The sequence below is a fragment of the Lycium ferocissimum genome, chromosome 6, assembly GCF_029784015.1.
Source record: "Lycium ferocissimum isolate CSIRO_LF1 chromosome 6, AGI_CSIRO_Lferr_CH_V1, whole genome shotgun sequence".
Classification (NCBI taxonomy): domain Eukaryota; kingdom Viridiplantae; phylum Streptophyta; class Magnoliopsida; order Solanales; family Solanaceae; genus Lycium; species Lycium ferocissimum.
The window spans coordinates 65,556,540-65,572,207 of NC_081347.1; the positions used below are offsets into that span (position 1 = coordinate 65,556,540).

Consider the following 15,668-nt stretch of genomic DNA (forward strand, 5'->3'; position numbering starts at 1 on the left):
ATGTACTCCCTCCGTCTCAATTTATGTGATGTAGTTTGATTAGGCACGGAGTTTAAGAAAGAAAAGAAGGACTTTTGAAACTTATGCCCTAAAACAAATCATAGATATTTGCGAAACTGTAAATCATTTCATTAAGGGTAAAAGGGAAAGTTTTAAGTTAGATTATTTCTAAATATAGAAATGTATCATTCTTTTTTGTACAGACTAAAAAGGAATGTGTATCACATAAATTGGGACAAAAGGAATAGCAGGTTATACTTATTTAATAAAAAATTATATTTTTATATTTTGAGTTTGGGAGCCCGGGCCTTCCATAACTAGTAAATATGTAAGGGGAAAACAACAACAAACGTCCACAAAAATCAAAATAATTAGGGACAACTACGTATATATACATCTTAAAGAGAAATATTTACGAAACGTGACGATAGTTTTATATTTACAAAACATAACATTACAAACCCTATACAAAACAAAACTTTTTCTTTTCTTTTTTAAAAAAATATTTTTTATTTATTTTTTAAAATATTTTTTTTGCTCAAAAATTTATGTATGAAATGTGTATATCTCGCTCAACGCTTAAAAAGTTTGCTCAAAATTTAGTGTATGACATGTGTATATCTCGTTCAAGGCCTGAAAAATCCGCTCAAAATTGTGTGTATGAAAACAGTATGAAATTCGTATCTCGCTCAAGTCTTACAATTTCGCTCACATTTTCGTGCATAAAGTTCATGTTAGATTTCTGTAAACTTAATACAACTACAACAATATTGTATACAACTTTGATACAACATTCAAGACTTAAAATAGTCGCTCAAATTTTTGTGTATGAAATGTGTATGTCTTGCTCAAGGCTTAAAAAGTTCGCTCAAATTTTATGTATGAATAACGTATGAAATGTGTACATCTCGATCAAGACTTAAACATTACGCTCAAAATTTTAGGTATGAGTATGGTATGAAATGTGTATAACTCGCTCAAGACTTAGAATTTCATTCACACTTTTCGTATATAAAGTTCATATTAGGTTTCTGAAAAATTAATACAACTACAACAACATTGTAACAACTTTCATACAATATTCAAGGCTTAAAGTTTTTGCTCATAATTTTGTGTATGAAAAGTATATTAAATTTTTTTCTCATACATACACATTTCATACATTTTCATACAGCTTTCATACACAAAAATTTGAGGTAATTTTTTAAGCCTTTGAGCAAAAAAAAAAAAAAAAAATATATATATATATATAATTTTTTTTTTAAATTAAAATATATTTTTTTAAAAATAATATATTTTCTAATAAAAAAATAAAAAATATATGAAAATCCGCCATGTTTCGTAATATATTGTCAGATTTTATAAATAAGAAAAACTATCTATATATTTTGTAATAAAGAGTTTTAAGTAGGTACCTATATAATTTTTCCAAATAATTACCCGTATTTACTCCGATAGAACTAATTACTAATTACAAACTCCCCTTCCGCAATCATTATTACTCGAGTGCCCAACTGACAGAAAAAGCTAAAGCATGCCTTTTCCTTCATTCTACTGACACCTGGTCGTGCACTTGTACTTATTTCATTATTACTCCTCCTGTCCCATAATAAACCTTACTTTTGTCAAAAAAAATTATTTCATAATAAGTGTCATTTTAGAAAATCAAAACATAAATTAATTATTTTTTTCAACTCTATCCTTAGATAAAAAGTGACAAGTTTATGTATTTGAGGAAAAAGTAATTCATTTTTATTATATAAGGGTAATTTAGTAAACTTCACATTGTATTATTGGTTTCTTAATATGCGTGTTTTTTGGGTAAGATAAAATAACACTTATTATGAGACGGAGGGAGTAATCTATACTATATTAAAAGTGTGAAGGGCCTTAGAAATGTTGATTGAATTTTTTGCCCTTCATTAAAAGACTCCACAATAGACAAAATTGTCATTTACTATTTCTTTTAAATTATTATTACAAATTGTCATTTACTATTTCTTTTAAATTGTTATTAATTAAATCCTAATCGTAATCGTGACTAGAGGAATTAAAATTCTATTAGGGTTAGAAAAACCCATGTATTTATAAAAGGCTTGTGCCCCATACGTCTGTTCAATGTCTTCATTATATTCTTGTAAGTACTCCTCAGCTTTTTTGATCTTATAATTCTTTGAAATATATTTCTTTCTTTGTTGAAATATAATAATAAAGCTAATGTTTACCCTTTTCCTGTGTTTGTAATCTTTATAATTTTGGGTTCTTATGAGTTATTTTCTAATCAATTTATCTTGATTAAGGTACTATACTTCATCTTATATTTAGTTCGATCTTTTTGCTTTTTCCCCAATCCAATGTATTCACTGTTTTATACGGATATTTTCAGAAGTCTAAAGTCACGTAGAGTAAGTTTCAAACGATAAGTTTACATAATAAATTTTATATTTGATTGTTGTATCTGTTAATCTTTTTTTTTTTTTTTTTGTTATTTCTTTTGACAACTTCCAAATCGATAAGTTCACACCATAAATTTTATATTTGATAGTCGTATTTGTTAATCTTTATATTTTCTATTTATTTTTATGCTATTTCTCACTTAACTACTTTTCTGACACAAAAGTCACTTAACTATTATTTTTTTCATAAAAGTTACTTAACTATCATTTCTAACACAAAAGTCACTAAATCACTTTCTGGCTGAATAAGTTTCAAACCAATTAGTTTACATAATAAAACTTTATATTTGATTGTTGTATCGGTTATCATATATTTATGGTATGTAGTTCGTTTTTTTGCGCGAATTGCCCTTCATTTGGTGTGGTCTTTAATTTTAGCCCTTCAAATTGGTAATCTTTAATTTTTACCCCTCCCCTAACACCCTGAGAGTGCGGGTTGGAAGCCCAGCTCAGTAAAAAACAAAAAAAAATCGCAAGGCAGAATAGATTTGCAAAATTCTACCTTAAGGCAGAAATTCTGCCTGTGCCATGTAAATTCTGCCTGAAGGGCAAAATTTAAAGACCACCATTTTGAGGGTAAAAATTAAAGACCACCCCCAGAGAAGGGCAATCCTGCAAATTGTTGCTAATGCTATACGCATAACAAAAGTTTCTCTTCTTTGTTTGTTTTGGTTCACTTTTATGTGTTTTTATTTGCTAATAAAAGATAATTTTCCACCATGATTTGGTTTTACTTTTTTTAATCCTTTATTTTGTAATGTTGAAAACTTGAAATCTGTTAATTTTATGTGTGCCTTAAAAATGTTGATTGAGTTTTTGTCCCTCATTAAAAGACTTTATAACATACAAAATTGTCGTTTAAAATTTTTCTCAAATTAATCTATACTATATTAATTTAATTATTCGCCTAATATTTAGTGATTATTCCCCTAATATTTAGTGATAGACATTTAATTATCAAATCCTAAAATTAAGGACTTCTTCCCATTCATTTTAGGTTTTGGAGCCCCCACTCTGAATTTTTTTCACCTACTTTCAATTTCTGGTAGAAGTAGGAGTACGTTTATTCAGCGATATTAGGAGTTTTTTTTTTTCTTTTTTCCCTCTGACATTAAATTGTTTAGACATAGTTGGAAACAAATTATAAGGAAAAATCTTAAAAAAGGAAAAATTAAGGATAATGAGAAAGACAAAAATTCTTCCATTACGGGTATTCTAATTTAAATTGCAATGTAAATTTACCTTATTAATATTTCATCTTACATGTAATGAATTGTGAAAAATTAAATTCTTTTAAAAAATATCCTTAGCAATATATAGTTCAACTTGTCCTAATTATTATAACCGAGTATTTTCAACAAATTTCAAGGAGCCGTTTGGACATGGTTTGAAACCATGAGATGAAATCATGATTTAAAACCATGTTTGGACATGCAATTTGGATTTCTTAAGTTGTATTTTTTCTTATAGACATAAAAACCCCACAAGTTGTGAAAACTATCAAAATATTCTCAATTCTTATACAATCTTACCAAATGAGCAAGTCATAGTTCATAACAAAATTAATACATTACTAGAAGGCCTTTCTAAAAAATACAACATCAATTGATCAAACTTTAGTTCAATAAAAAAGAAAATTTAACACGGATAATAATGTAATTACTCTTTAATATAATCCTTACACATGGTAGACATAAATAAAGGTTGGTAAATGGTTGGTGGGAGTAATTATTAAAAATATCTACCAACTTATGGGTCTTTTTTTTACAAAATATAAACTTATGGGTCAAATTTTATATTTAAAATTTTTGAAACCCCAAATCATGCCTTTTTGAATGATTTGGGATTTCAAACCATGAGATGAACTACATGTCCAAACGCTGATTTCATCTCATGATTTCAAACCATGGTTTCAATCGCATGTCCAAACGCCTACTTAATGTTAGAAATTTAATGATATGAGAATTTTCAAGTGAAAAGAAACACAAAATATATCAATAACAATTATCAGATGAGCGAATTAATGTCTTTATAACAGTAACGAAGAGAGGAAAATGGACAAAAAGAAAGGCTAAATAGAGTAATATCTTTCAATGATAAATTTGTGACTCGTGATTCTTTATGAACCCTAATCATAAATATGTTCACATTTATCATATTGAAACTTCCAAATTTTGTTAATTTTTATATTATAACGCAAACACATTTCTTTAATATTATTTTTAAAAATTTATTCTCATTGGTACAAGGGACACGCGCAACGCGCGTACGCTTAGACTAGTTGTTAACAAAATGTACGTAGTTAGTTTGACTAACGTTATGCGTTTATATTAGCTTACGAATTTTTCTTCATTTGAAATGGGAGAAATTTTCCAAATAGTATTTATACGTTTGTTTTTTCATTTGCTTTTTGTTTCTTTCTACTTTATCTTTTTTCTTTTTACTTTCTTGTCTTTGTTTTATCTTTTCAAGGTTAAAAAAAATATAATAACAAAAAAATTAGCTAATTATTTATACAACAACAAAAACAACAACATATCCAGTGCAAAGCTAATTATTTATAGATTAATATGAATATAAAAAATATTAATAATTAGATAACAACAAGAAGTAATTAAAAAATAATCAGACTAAAGTAACTAGCTTATTTATTAAAATCAAAACTAATTGAAACATATTTTTATTATTTCTTTATTTTAAAAATGCAAATAAAACTTATATTTAAAATAAGACTCTACTTTTTCTGCTTTTTCCACAAGTAAAAGTTACTAAAAATAATATAAAAGTTAAAATATCAAAACGAACTTGTCCTCCATTATACTTTGTTAGTATATGACATATACCAGGTTGGTATCTAAAGGACTGAGTTTTTCTTGAAGGAAATGAACCAACCGTGTATGATACCCTATGAGTATATAATATATAGCATGTTGGTATCATAGAGGACTGGGCTATTTTTTGAAACGAATGAACAATTCCTCTATGATACCCTATTAATATATAATATATATCATGTGAGTATCATAGAGGACCGAGTAGTGTTTTTTTTTAAGGATAAACTAATCTCTATGATACTATGTCAGTATATAATTTATATCATGTAGGTATCATAGATATTGAGTAGTATTATTTTTTAAGGAATGAATATGCCATCTATGATACCGGGTTAGTATATGATATATACCAGGTGGGTATCATAGAGGACTAAGTGTTTTTCTTGAAGGAATTACTGTCAGTCCTCTATGATACCCTGTCAATATATGGTATATCAGGTTGGTACATAGAGGACCGAGTGTTGTTCTTGAAGGGATGAATCAATCTCTTATGATACCCTGTCATTATATGATATATACCTAAAACAATAATTTTTGCTCACTTACAAATACAAGAAAACAAGTGAGAAACTAATATGAAGGATAATATTTTCCCGCTTAGCTTGACCGAGCAAATTCGATTTTGATTAGTATAAAGACAGCACATTTATTTTGAGCCGAGGGTCTATCGGAAACAATCTCCCTATCTCATTAAGGTAAAAGTAAGGTCTGCGTACATCCTACCCTCCCCATACTCACTTGTAGGATTACAATAGGTATGTTGTTATATTAGTACAAAAGCTTTTACCAGATTATCGAGTTTAAGCAAGAATGCCGTTTTGAATATTTTTTTTATACTGGACTCATGGTTAATATTTATCGAGTTTCATCTGGAAAAACTTAGCAAGCAAGATTATATGATAGAAGTACAAAATACTCAACTCCTGTTACTGTGTCCACTTAATTCTCAAAATATTAATTACAGAATACCGGGATAAATAAAGATAGGAGGATACATCTTCATTATGAAAAAGGCTGATTGTAGAAAAGGATAATAGTTCATCAATTACGATACACACTTAACTCGTATATAATGTTTCATAGTTAGACTGTAGAGAATAAACAACATTAACCCCACGTACTTGACATTTCTACCAACTGCAGACAAAACAAGTCACTGAAGAAATAAAGATTCAGGTATCCAGTAATTTCACAGGCATATGAAGTAACAAGCAATAATTGGATGTTAAAATAATCTAAGCTACGTAATATCGTTACATTGACAGTACTGTCTTTTAATAATACTATTCCGCTTTCACTTACCACTTTAACAATGAAGAAAAATTGAAGGAGACAACAGAATTGCACAACTATTTTCACTAGTTTCAACAGCTTAGCAGACCCTTGAGATTGAATCTAACTAATGCTCGCTTGTAAAGACGAAAACCTCATTGTGCCACTAAAGCTGTGACAGTTTAGTATACACGAGCGTACACACAGAGAGGGAGAGAGAATGAGAGAGTTAGAATTTACAGGATGTAACAAATACCAAGAGAAAAAAGATGGCCAAAATTTGCCGCTAACAAGAATATATACCTCATTGTAATATATTTTTAATGTTCTCATCTATTTTATGTGTGTCTGGGAATTCCCTTCATTTGCTATTGGGATTGTGGGGGGTTGGGGCAAGGTTTGAGCTGTTGATCTAGTTAAAACGTTAAAATTGTACAAAACTTGACAGAAATTGGAGGAAGCAGTTGCCCAGCCTGCAAGAAAAGAAGAAAATAAGCAAATTTTAGTTCAGTCCTCAAGAAATTACAGAATCACAACTTTAAGATAACAAATTGTAAATCCAGCTACGCTCTCATGAAATAACTACTAAATCCCCTTATGTTAAAATCCCTATTTTCCTAGAGAATTTCTCCGTGGGTGTGAAATGTGAACTTCATCATCCAAACCAGGTTTTGTGTTATCCACCAATTGTCAAGTCACACTATATTCTTCAGGAGTTGGTAATTGAAACACCAAACAAACAATGATAAATCTACTAATTTATACAGGGAAACAAGAATTATGTTGCTAGCTTTCACTCTGAATTAGATCAAATAGTGGGCTCGTAATTGTCAATAATCAACATTATCATGGCATTTTTCATGGTGATTTTTGTCAACGTGAAATGTTAACACAATGGCTTCAAAATTTGGTTTGTGTTATTTCAAATATGTCAAATAATATTTGAAGACTATTACAACTAATTGAGTAAGTGTGTTTTGCAATCTGGTCCATTATTTCAACTTCAAACTTGAAATAGAGAATTTGAAGTTTGAAAAACATGTTTGAAGAGAAATAACAGTTTCCACTCACAAAACTTCAACTTTTTTTCTAAGGGAAATTCATGTCCAACAACTTACTAACTTGTTCAAGAGGCTAGGCTTCCTAACAAATGAACGAGCTCTTTCAATTGAGAATTAAAACCCGAAACTCAAAAAAGTTGTAGCAACCAGGACCAAAGCATTTACGTTCACAACATAAACCACCCGCTATAATTTCACATGCACCTTCTGCTAGCTTTGTCATTGGTTGCTATAATTAGTTGCATATAAGTTACACTATATAATAACCACCCCAATTTCCTATATGCAAGCTCTATGAAAGCTTTGTCATTGGTTGCTAAATTTAGTTGCATATAAATCACACTTACTCCCAACTTTTTGTAAATTACAGATGTTCCTATTAAGAACTACTGTTGTTTTCCACTAAAAGCATAATAAAATATGGAATGTATTTAAGAAAATGGTACAACAGGAAACCCCAAAGGAAAAAAGTTCCTTTTTACTTTTTGTTGTTGTTTAAGATGAACTGATTTTTCATTGTTGGTTTCTTTACTCGGTGTGCATAGCGCCATGCCAGCTACAGAGGCTAATTTTTCCACACTGGGTAGAGTTGATCAGAATAAAATATGGATGGGCTCCCTTCTGCCTCATATCTAATTTGGGAATAGAGGGTTGCTTATGTGTTACTGTTTCCGTTTTTAGGTTAAAACATTTATTTCTCTTCTCCTTGATACTGATCACTCAATTGTTTTATCTGTCAGTAGGTAAAAAAAATCAGCATTGCAGAAGACAAGTGAATTGTTAAAAAAAAAATGCTTATGACGAGAGGAAAAGCCCAAAAAACATAAAAGTTGTTTGCATATTTGAAGAATGTACAGCCATGCCCTTAAGGAATGAAAAGCCAATAACAGCAAGAGGCAGGGGAACTGATAAGAACAGATACTACAGTTGATCTTAGCCAAAAGGCTGACAAAGGTATACAACAAGAGTTAGAGAAATAAGTTTAAATGACAAATGCATGCGGAAAAGTGAGTTAAAGTATAGGATCAGAAGAAAAACATACCTTGAATGTAAGGTTTCTGTTCGGGCAATCCCAGAGTGGTGACAACTGTGTGGTTAGGCAGAATCATTCCCGCAGAAGCTCTAAATTGTATTCATTACAGGGGCTATCAATTTTATTTTGTTTCGTTATTCATGGATTGAAAATGCTAGAACCACTGACATTGAGAGCAATTAGAACTGATATACTTGTAATAATCGCTAGCCAAAACAGGGCCGATTCTGCAAATAAAAATGTTATTTAGACATGCAAGAAATGAGAAGAACTCTAAGCATTTCCTGCAAAACAAAGAAACTGGGATTTGAACTATCTAGAACAATTCAATGTACTTTACCTCCAAAATTTTCAGGAAGAGTATCAGAATTTTGCTCTACAGATCTAGTAGGAGTACGTTGTCTTGATGTTGACACTCTAGTTTTAAACTCATCTACAGATTTACCATTGCCTGTTTCAGATGCCACGATCCCTTGGAATTCCTCACTGACAATTAACGCTGCTAATAAATCCATAAATGATTCTTTATCTGTTCCACTTGACATACTCTTCCCAAGCTGCTCATAGACAGCAGTATCTCGTTCATCGAAGTCGGACAACTCATCATCTGAAGCATCCAAATCCATGGATCTTGCTTCAATCTTTTCATCCTCCTCATCTTCGACATAAGCTTTATATGTCAGTCGCAGTAGAATCTCTCCTACAGGCCTTGGTCCTAGTAGTCCCCAACCTTTGAGGACCACAATTACGTCTGTTGGCACAGTATCTTCGAGAGATCCCAGATCGACCTAGAAGCAGTAGTCATTAGCAGGATACCTTTTTATACAAATATCTACCTTGATCATCATTAATAATAATGTGCCTCATAGAAAAAATAAAATGCCAAAAGCATCCTTTTCCAAGTGTAATCATTTGCATTATTAGAGGCTTAGCCTTTTCACTACGGTAGAGTTGCTCTTTGTGACATTAGATCGCTGGCTTGAGGCATGGAAACAGCCTCTTTGCAGAAATGCATGTGACAGGATACGAACAGTATACACAGTCTCCCCCACCCCTGCACTAGTTGGGAGTACACTTTGTGCAATGTATAAGCCCTTTATTCATTTCCATTTTCCATTTTGTGTAAGGCACATTACAAAACCAACAAACTTAGATGGATTGCCTTTCAGAAACAAAGACAATAGATAATATTTTCAAGTACCTCTCCTGAGCCGATACTCAAGTCTGTAAATCCAAGGGAATCCTTTGCTTCTATATATAGCTTCTGTCTCGTGGGGTTTGTGACAAACATGTGAAAATCCTGTCAAAGGGAAAAGAAACATGGGAAAAAGATGTATAAGTTACACGCTTACAGCAGAAGATAAAGAAAGCCACCACCAAATAAATCCTATCAGAATATTAGGCCAACAGATTCATATTTAAATCACCTGATTCCATATAGGCTCTCCAGGAGGTCCAATAACAGTAGTTTGACTGTTTCTTTTGCTGCGTATTACCTTATCTCCAAGCTTTAGAATAACATATGGATCAGTTTTGCCTGAATGATAGAGCCCAGGAAAATTTCACAAACATTAGACATGGGAAAATAAAAGAGGAAATTACATGCACAGCAAATCAGTAGTATTTATCATAGATAAAACAGAGCAATGAGGCTGAAAAACTTTCATCTAGAAAATAAACTTGCAGCTTAACAGGAGACTTATACCAACTAAACATGTGTATCATATAAACATGAAGTGGAGGTATTCATAGGTAACATGTTCCTTTCTTTCTTTTTTTATTTTTTTTATTTTTTAACTAGCATTACATGTACGATTAAAAAAAAGTTAAAATCAAGATCCTTGTGCTACAAAGTTTTTCTTTTCCCAATTCCTGTTTGATGTGATAACCAGATCTAAACATCTTATGTGCAAGGCTCTCCATGTGCTAGCCTAGCATCTGGAAACAAAAACCTTTCGTTTTTGATAAGTACCTATCATTGTCTCTTGGTGGTGGTCAATATCATTGAATACATATAGACCATATTTTCCAGTTTACAAAGGCAATATGTGTGCAACCTACCTGTGGTTGGCAGTAAAAAGAAAAGGCAAAAGGGGAGAGGAGGGAGCAACAGGAATTTAAGGAAGTCACTTATTTGTGATAAGCTGTAGCTACACAATTGTTTTAGATTTGTTAGTGAGCATTGTCAAAAGTCTTTGCATTTCCTCCTTCATAATGTGATTTCATTTGGTACTATTTTCCTGAATTAGCGATTTCATCCAGTAATTATTTGATTTCAAATAACGATGATAGATTATGTGTCCACTGGTTCACAGTGATCACTGGACCAAAATGTATGACTTTTATATTCACTTAAAGTAGTTTCTCATGCAATGGAAATCACATTCTTTTGGATCTTCAACTGATTTTCAAGTAAATACCTTCGTCCTTTTTCCTTTCACAAACTAGAACATGTACACAACAGTTTTAACTATTGAATTAATATGAAGAGACAACCTCATTTAATAGTTTGTAGTCCATGACAAGTTTCTAGTGTTACTAAGAAGCAAAAATATCAGAACTAGGGAAGATTGATGCCACTGATGAAAGATGAACAAATTCATACCATAGATGATATAAGAGAGTTTCCTTGCATCAACAAGAGTCACAGATAGTTCTCCAGCAAAGTCCTTATTTCCTTCTTGCATTTCTCCAGACTTAGGAGGTTCGTTTTGACCAGACTTGAGATCATTCGGAACAGGGCCAACTGCCTTCCCTTTCTGAAAATCTAACACAATTTTTTTCGGACGGACAAAGAGACGAGGTAAATCTTCAGTAAGAAGTTTCTTCAAGAACCTGAAACAGCCGTAGAAGAGATAAAAACTAAAAATCACAGCTGAAGTAAGAAAATGAGATACTTCCATACAATATTGTAATAAGACAGCAGATAATGGATAAAGTAGTACTTACATTGATAGAACAGGAATTGCTGGTGTCACCCAAATACATGAAAGAAAAGAACGTAACTATGTGAAAATCCTCATATTGGCAACATCAATAATATCACTCACCTAGTTTATTTAGTTAATTTTAGGTATCACTATCCCATCTTAGAAACTATAAAAAGAAAACCAAATAGCAGGCAATCAAATGATGGCAACTCAAAATCAGTAAGTATTCACCAATTCATCACTAAAAAGGGCAGCCGGGTGCAACAATTCATCACTACGTACTGGAAAGATTTCACTTCACAGTAACTCAACTAAAAGAGTTGGTATTCACTAATCCTGAAATCAGGTTTTATGGCAGAAGAATGCTAGTCTTGGAAGCTGATTCCGGAGAGAAGATTAGACAGAGCAACAAGGAAAACTAGATAATGAAGAAAGCAAATATGTTCATAGGTAAAATCTTGAATGTATCGGCTTTAAAGCACTACATCTTCTCTTTATCAACACACACACACACACACACAAAAAAAAAAAAAAAAAAAAAAACTACTACATCTTTTTAAATCCAAGTTAAATAATGTGCTCGCAACATTTCATGAATAAGACCCGTTGAGTGGAAGGGTTGGTTAGAGAATGAAAGCATGCAAGATGAACTAGCATGAAAGATCTATTCTCTAGATCCTCTAATTTTCTCATAACTCTTATGGTTTTTCCTAGCCAAAGACCAAGATTCACATCTGTCACATGATTCATCTCATAGATAAAGCTCTAAGTCGAAATTCACATACCCATTAGGTTGAACAAACGGAATGGTGACAGGTCAAGCTTTATCTTCGGAAGGGAAACAAAAGCCCAAGAAGCAGCTCCAATCCAAGGCTCCGTTTGTATTAATCGTAACTTGACCCAGAGTTCACCATCAATGTCAAAGTTCCGAACACCGACTGGCACAACAATGGGGATAACTCCAAATTTTAGGGACAGCATTAATAGCATGCGAGCACCACCAGTGTATCGGAGGCCTATCTGATACCTAGACAGCATTAAACAATGCATATATCAGTTGATTTCCATCAAACAATGAACTTTCACCTAATAAGAAAAAGATAAGGAGTTGTGCTTTTATCAGGTCAATTTGATCGGAACTAGAGATATTTGTAGCATAGGAAAATGTAGAGAAGATCATAGCCGTACACCCATTATAATTTCAAATAATGAAGCAAAATTTATTCCAATTATTTCCTCAATAGAGCAAAAACACCAAATCTCTATATTGAGAGAAGATATTTTCCTCCTAATTAAATGATGTATGTATATTTTCCTTCTATTCTAGGCATAAACTAAACAAGGAATGTATGCTAAGGAGATAATATCAGCTCAACTGCTTTCAACCAAGAAAATTGCATAAGGAAAGAGCTTTTCTCTAATCCCTTCCTCTTATTTCAACCAAGAAAATAGAATAACAGTTTTTCTAATTTTAACTTCAAGCTCTTTCTTTTTTCAGTTAGGAGAGGGGGTTGCAAGAAATGTTACTCACTGCAAATCATTGACTCGACGAGAAGTTCTCCGCTCCACGCTCCTAACAGAAAGAGGCTCATCCCCGAGCGAAAATTGCTTTATCTCAACTCTCTCTACATAATCAGGCTTTTTCAAATTGTCAATAACAGGCTGAAGCAAACCAATTATCCAATTCTCAATTCCAGGTCTATAAACCTTCCACAACTTCCCTAACACCATATTCACCCATTCCACTGATTCTTTCCTTTGCAAATCCTTCTCCAACAACAACAACGACGAAAGATTTGTTGGGACACGCGGTGTGTTCCCTCGATTATCTACCTTAGAATTTCCCTTTCTAGATGTCCAAACCTTATCAAAAACAACACCAACAAAGAAAAACAACGCGAAAAGACCGAAAATACTTCGATTTATTGGAGGTGAAGGTAATGGATGCATCACCCCTAATTGAGTTCTTAACTTATCTACAAAAGGATCTTCTTGAAAACTACTAGCAAAATTGTTTCTTGAACTAGTAGAACCTTCTAACTCATCCAATTCATCAGCAAATCTCTTAATTACAATATTTCTAGCCCCTCTTCTAGCATTATTTGTAATCTCTATAGTATCAAAATTATGGTGGTCTCCAAGACCACCACCATTCACACAAGCCCGAATTACCCATTTCGGGCTTATCTGATAGCCCGAACTCCAATTCGGGCTCAAATCCAAATCTGAACCTAATTTCCTCAAACCCCTTTTCTTCCTTTTTGTATTCAATAGTGAATTGCCATTACTTTTACATGAGCATACCAAAAATAGGCTAGGCAAATCAAGGGTAATAGCAGAAACTGATTCAAAAACCATTAATTACAAAAACCCAAAAGCCTTTTGAGCTATAATTAACAGTTCTTGAAGTATACCAGTAAACATGAATCCAAACAAGATTACAAAATCTATCAAGAAAGACTAAGTTTTGAAGTCTAAAACAAGCCAAAAAGAAATTGTGGCTAGAAATTATTTCATTAAGGATATAATAGGTATTTCAAAGTTATATTGTTACTAAATATAAAAAAGTCGTTGTTCTTTATGAAACTGATTAAAACGAAGAGTGTCATGTAAATTGGGACGGGCGAGTAGTAGTTTTGTTCAAACCTATATCTTCAAATGGTATAGAAAACAACATTACAAGCTATAAAATTTAACAATTTTTAGCACAAATGAATGCATAAAAAGTGCATAAGAAAATGGAAAATTGTGGGACTTTTTTTTTTTTTTTTTTTGTGTGTGTGTGTGTGAGAGAGAGAGAAAGTGAAGATAGAGAGAGTGAAAAGGCCAAAAGGGAAAGTACAAATGTGGTGTGGAATCAGGAATTTGATCCTACGTGATTACAAGGGAATCGAAGAGGAAGTTTAAAGGCCGCAAAAATATTTTGCAGCAATATTTGCAAATGTGATGAAACACACACCACTACGTGTGAAAGTAATCCAACCCCACTAGCTGCTAAAGGAATATTATATCCGTCCCAATTTATACGAAGGTATATGATTGAGCATGGAGTTTAAGAATGAACAAAAGATCTTAATGTAGTACTCCCTTCAGATTAAAAAAAATATCCACTTAGTTATTTGCACACGCTTTAGGAGAATAGTAATCTAACTAAACTGTCCTTAATTAAATAGGTATGGAATTTGATCACACATATTTAATAGAAGCAAATTTGAAAAAATAAGGTTAATTTTTTTTTATTTAATAAGTAGATACTCTTTTTTACCTAAAAAAAGGGCTAAATGGATACTTTTTTTGATCCAGAGGAAGTAATAAATTACCTTATTGAAACTAAAAAAGTTAATTTGTTACTAAATATAAAAAGATGTTATTTTTTTTAAATTGATTAATAAGAAAAGAGTGTCACATATATTGAGTCAAAAAAAAGTAATGGTAACATTAGGGAATTCTCATGAATGGTGATGACTCAAAATTCCCAATATTTTGATTGAAAGTGGTGATGCACTTGTAATATTATTAAAAATAGTTAAAAGACTGCTAATGTTTTTTTTTTCTCTGATCGTCGCACTGATCTCCAACTAAATTTGAAGTCGGCTGAAAAGTGTCACACATCGTATTGGGCTCGACTAAATCTGAGATCGCGCCAGGAAGTTCCACGTCAAAGATAAAGCTTTTGTTAATAAGGCGACATATCTAGGGCTCAAACTCGAGGAGTACTTATTGCTGACCGTAATTCTTGTTGGTATTAATTTAACTTACGCCGGACAAATTTATAGTGTGGCTCACAGATTTTGATAGCTTTTATTCTGATCTTGTACATATGTTATACTCTCTCCGTCCCAATTTAAGTGTTTTATTTTTCTTTTTGATCTATCTTATATTTAGTAAGTTTTCCAATTCAAACATTCTATACGACAGTTTATGACCACAAGATTTAAAGGACTAAACACATTTTTAATTTAATACTATAAGATTCAAACGTGTCCATTTATTTTTTAAACTCCGGCTCAGTTAAATTAAGACACTTAAACTGGGATATAGAGAGTAAAAATTTATCAAATATTTATGAAAATTTAATTATT

The 15,668-nt window shown here is 31.9% G+C and overlaps 1 protein-coding gene and 1 pseudogene across 5 annotated transcripts in view; both read right to left on the bottom strand.

The window, feature by feature from the left end:
* Positions 1 to 14,583, bottom strand: part of LOC132060075 (uncharacterized) — a 29,721-nt gene extending 15,138 nt beyond the window's left edge. For 3 of the 5 annotated variants that reach the window (XM_059452947.1, XM_059452948.1, XM_059452945.1), the window contains exons 1-4: positions 13,118 to 14,583; positions 12,372 to 12,613; positions 11,606 to 11,624; positions 11,262 to 11,491 (exon numbers count right to left, since the gene is read on the bottom strand). In XM_059452947.1, the coding sequence (XP_059308930.1) occupies positions 11,262 to 11,491; positions 11,606 to 11,624; positions 12,372 to 12,613; positions 13,118 to 13,944 (1,318 nt within the window). In that variant the 5' untranslated portion in view covers positions 13,945 to 14,583. Of the gene's footprint in view, positions 1 to 6,490; positions 7,036 to 8,665; positions 8,884 to 8,996; positions 9,445 to 9,857; positions 9,957 to 10,083; positions 10,194 to 11,261; positions 11,492 to 11,605; positions 11,625 to 12,371; positions 12,614 to 13,117 lie in introns of those variants that run through there. The other 2 variants (XM_059452944.1, XM_059452943.1) reach the window with 2 other exon arrangements.
* On the bottom strand, positions 8,449 to 8,581 carry LOC132061662 (U2 spliceosomal RNA; annotated as a pseudogene).
* Positions 14,584 to 15,668: the final 1,085 nt, after the last annotated feature.